Genomic DNA, 1,666 nt, shown 5'->3' with positions numbered 1-1,666 from the left:
TTTTATTATTTTTTCTATTTTTTCTTGGCTTCTTAGTGGTCTCTAATCAATTTTTTCAAAAAAATTATTTTTTTTATTTTTATCTTATCGTTTTTTTTTTTTTTTCAGGAAAATTTCGTAACTCTTCTCCGCGAGATCCGAGAAGCCTTCGCCCCCAAGGGCCACATCTTGACCATCGCCGTCTCGGCCATCCCCATCGACGCCGCCTACGACATCCCCGGCATGTCCCAAAACGTGGACATCATCAACCTCATGACCTACGACTTCCACATTCCTGGGGGCGGCGTCGCCGCCGAAAACTCCCCCCTTTATTGGGGCGGCGCCGACACCCCATGGCAGAAAGAGTACGAAAACGTCAATTCGACCGTGGTCAACTGGGTCAACGCTGGGGCAGACCCATCGAAACTTACCATTGGGTTGGCCTTCTATGGGCACACTTTCCAGCTGGCTGACCCGGCACACCACGACCTGGGGGCGCCGGTCATCGACGCCGGCATGTCGGGGCCCTACACCAAAGGCTACGGCATCATGGGCTTCAACGAGGTAATAAATAAGTCAGTTGCTAGGCAATACAGTGAGAGTGGGAGTAAATAAGTCTCAGTTGCTAGGCAATACATTGAGAGTGGGAGTAAATAAGTCTCAGTTGCTAGGCAATACATTGAGAGTGGGAGTAAATAAGTCAGTTGGTAGGGTAACAAAACAATGCAGCGATTGGTCGTGTTGCTTAGAAACTGACTTAAGAGGGGCATTAACAATGCAGTGATTGGTCGTGTTGCTTAGTAACTGACTTAAGAAGGGGAGGGATAATCTATGATCCAATCGTAATCAAGGGGCGGTTCTAATTTCTCTTTTGATTTGTTTAAAGATTTGTGAGTTTACCGGTGATTGGACGAGGGTGTTTGACGACCAACAGAAAGTCCCATACAAGTATAAAGACGACCAATGGATTGGCTATGACGATGAGGAGTCAGTGGCCTTGAAGGTTTTTTTTTTTTTTTGAGTTTCTTTTTTGTTATATTTTTTTTAGGTTAAGTTTGCAAAAGAGCACAATATGGCGGGACTTATGATTTGGACGGTCGATATGGACGATTTTTTGGGTCTGTGTGGGCCCAAAAATGGACTTCTTCAAGTGATTAAACAAAATTTGTAATAAATAAAATAAAATTTATTTGTTTCAATTAATTACAAATTATTTTCAATTGTATTTAGTTGAGGGTTTTTTTCACCACAGAGTCCATCCTTGTCATCGATATCCACAGCCCCCCCAAAATTTCGATTTTTTTTTTTACAAAAAAAAATCACTTTCAATCAAAAAAATCAAAATTAAAAAAAAATAAAAACAAAAAAATTAAAATTACTTCAGGGTACCCTAGACCGCTGCCTCCAGTTTCAGGGCCGGATTTTGCCACTGACCGGCCCAAAATGTCTAAAATTTGGGGTAAAAAACCGGGCCGGAGTTGGGGGATTTACCTTCGCTTTTAATATTTTCTTGGCTTCTTAATTGTTCCTAAGCAATTTTTTCCGGAAAGTAATTTTTACCTTTAGTTTTTTTTCTTTTTTTGGTTTTTTATAGTTTGTGAACTATTTTTTGAAAAAACATATTTTTATTCTTTATTTCTTATTTTTATTCTATTTTTTTTATAAATTGTTTGTATTTTTTCTTGGC

General features: G+C 39.7%; 1 protein-coding gene across 1 annotated transcript in view; it reads left to right on the top strand.

Annotated features, from left to right (window-relative positions):
- LOC123011705 (acidic mammalian chitinase-like) overlaps positions 1-1,176 on the top strand; it is a 4,902-nt gene extending 3,726 nt beyond the window's left edge. The window contains exons 2-4 of the mRNA XM_044409290.1: positions 109-543; positions 866-982; positions 1,028-1,176. Coding sequence (XP_044265225.1) covers positions 109-543; positions 866-982; positions 1,028-1,150 — 675 coding nt within the window. The 3' untranslated portion in view covers positions 1,151-1,176. The remainder of the gene's footprint in view (positions 1-108; positions 544-865; positions 983-1,027) is intronic.
- Positions 1,177-1,666: the final 490 nt, after the last annotated feature.

This window comes from Tribolium madens, unplaced genomic scaffold (genome assembly GCF_015345945.1).
Source record: "Tribolium madens isolate multiple individuals breed KSU strain unplaced genomic scaffold, Tmad_KSU_1.1 Scaffold_91;HRSCAF=231;Tcas5.2_LG7, whole genome shotgun sequence".
Taxonomy (NCBI): Eukaryota; Metazoa; Arthropoda; class Insecta; order Coleoptera; family Tenebrionidae; genus Tribolium; species Tribolium madens.
This window is presented reverse-complemented; position numbering and strand designations above follow the sequence as displayed.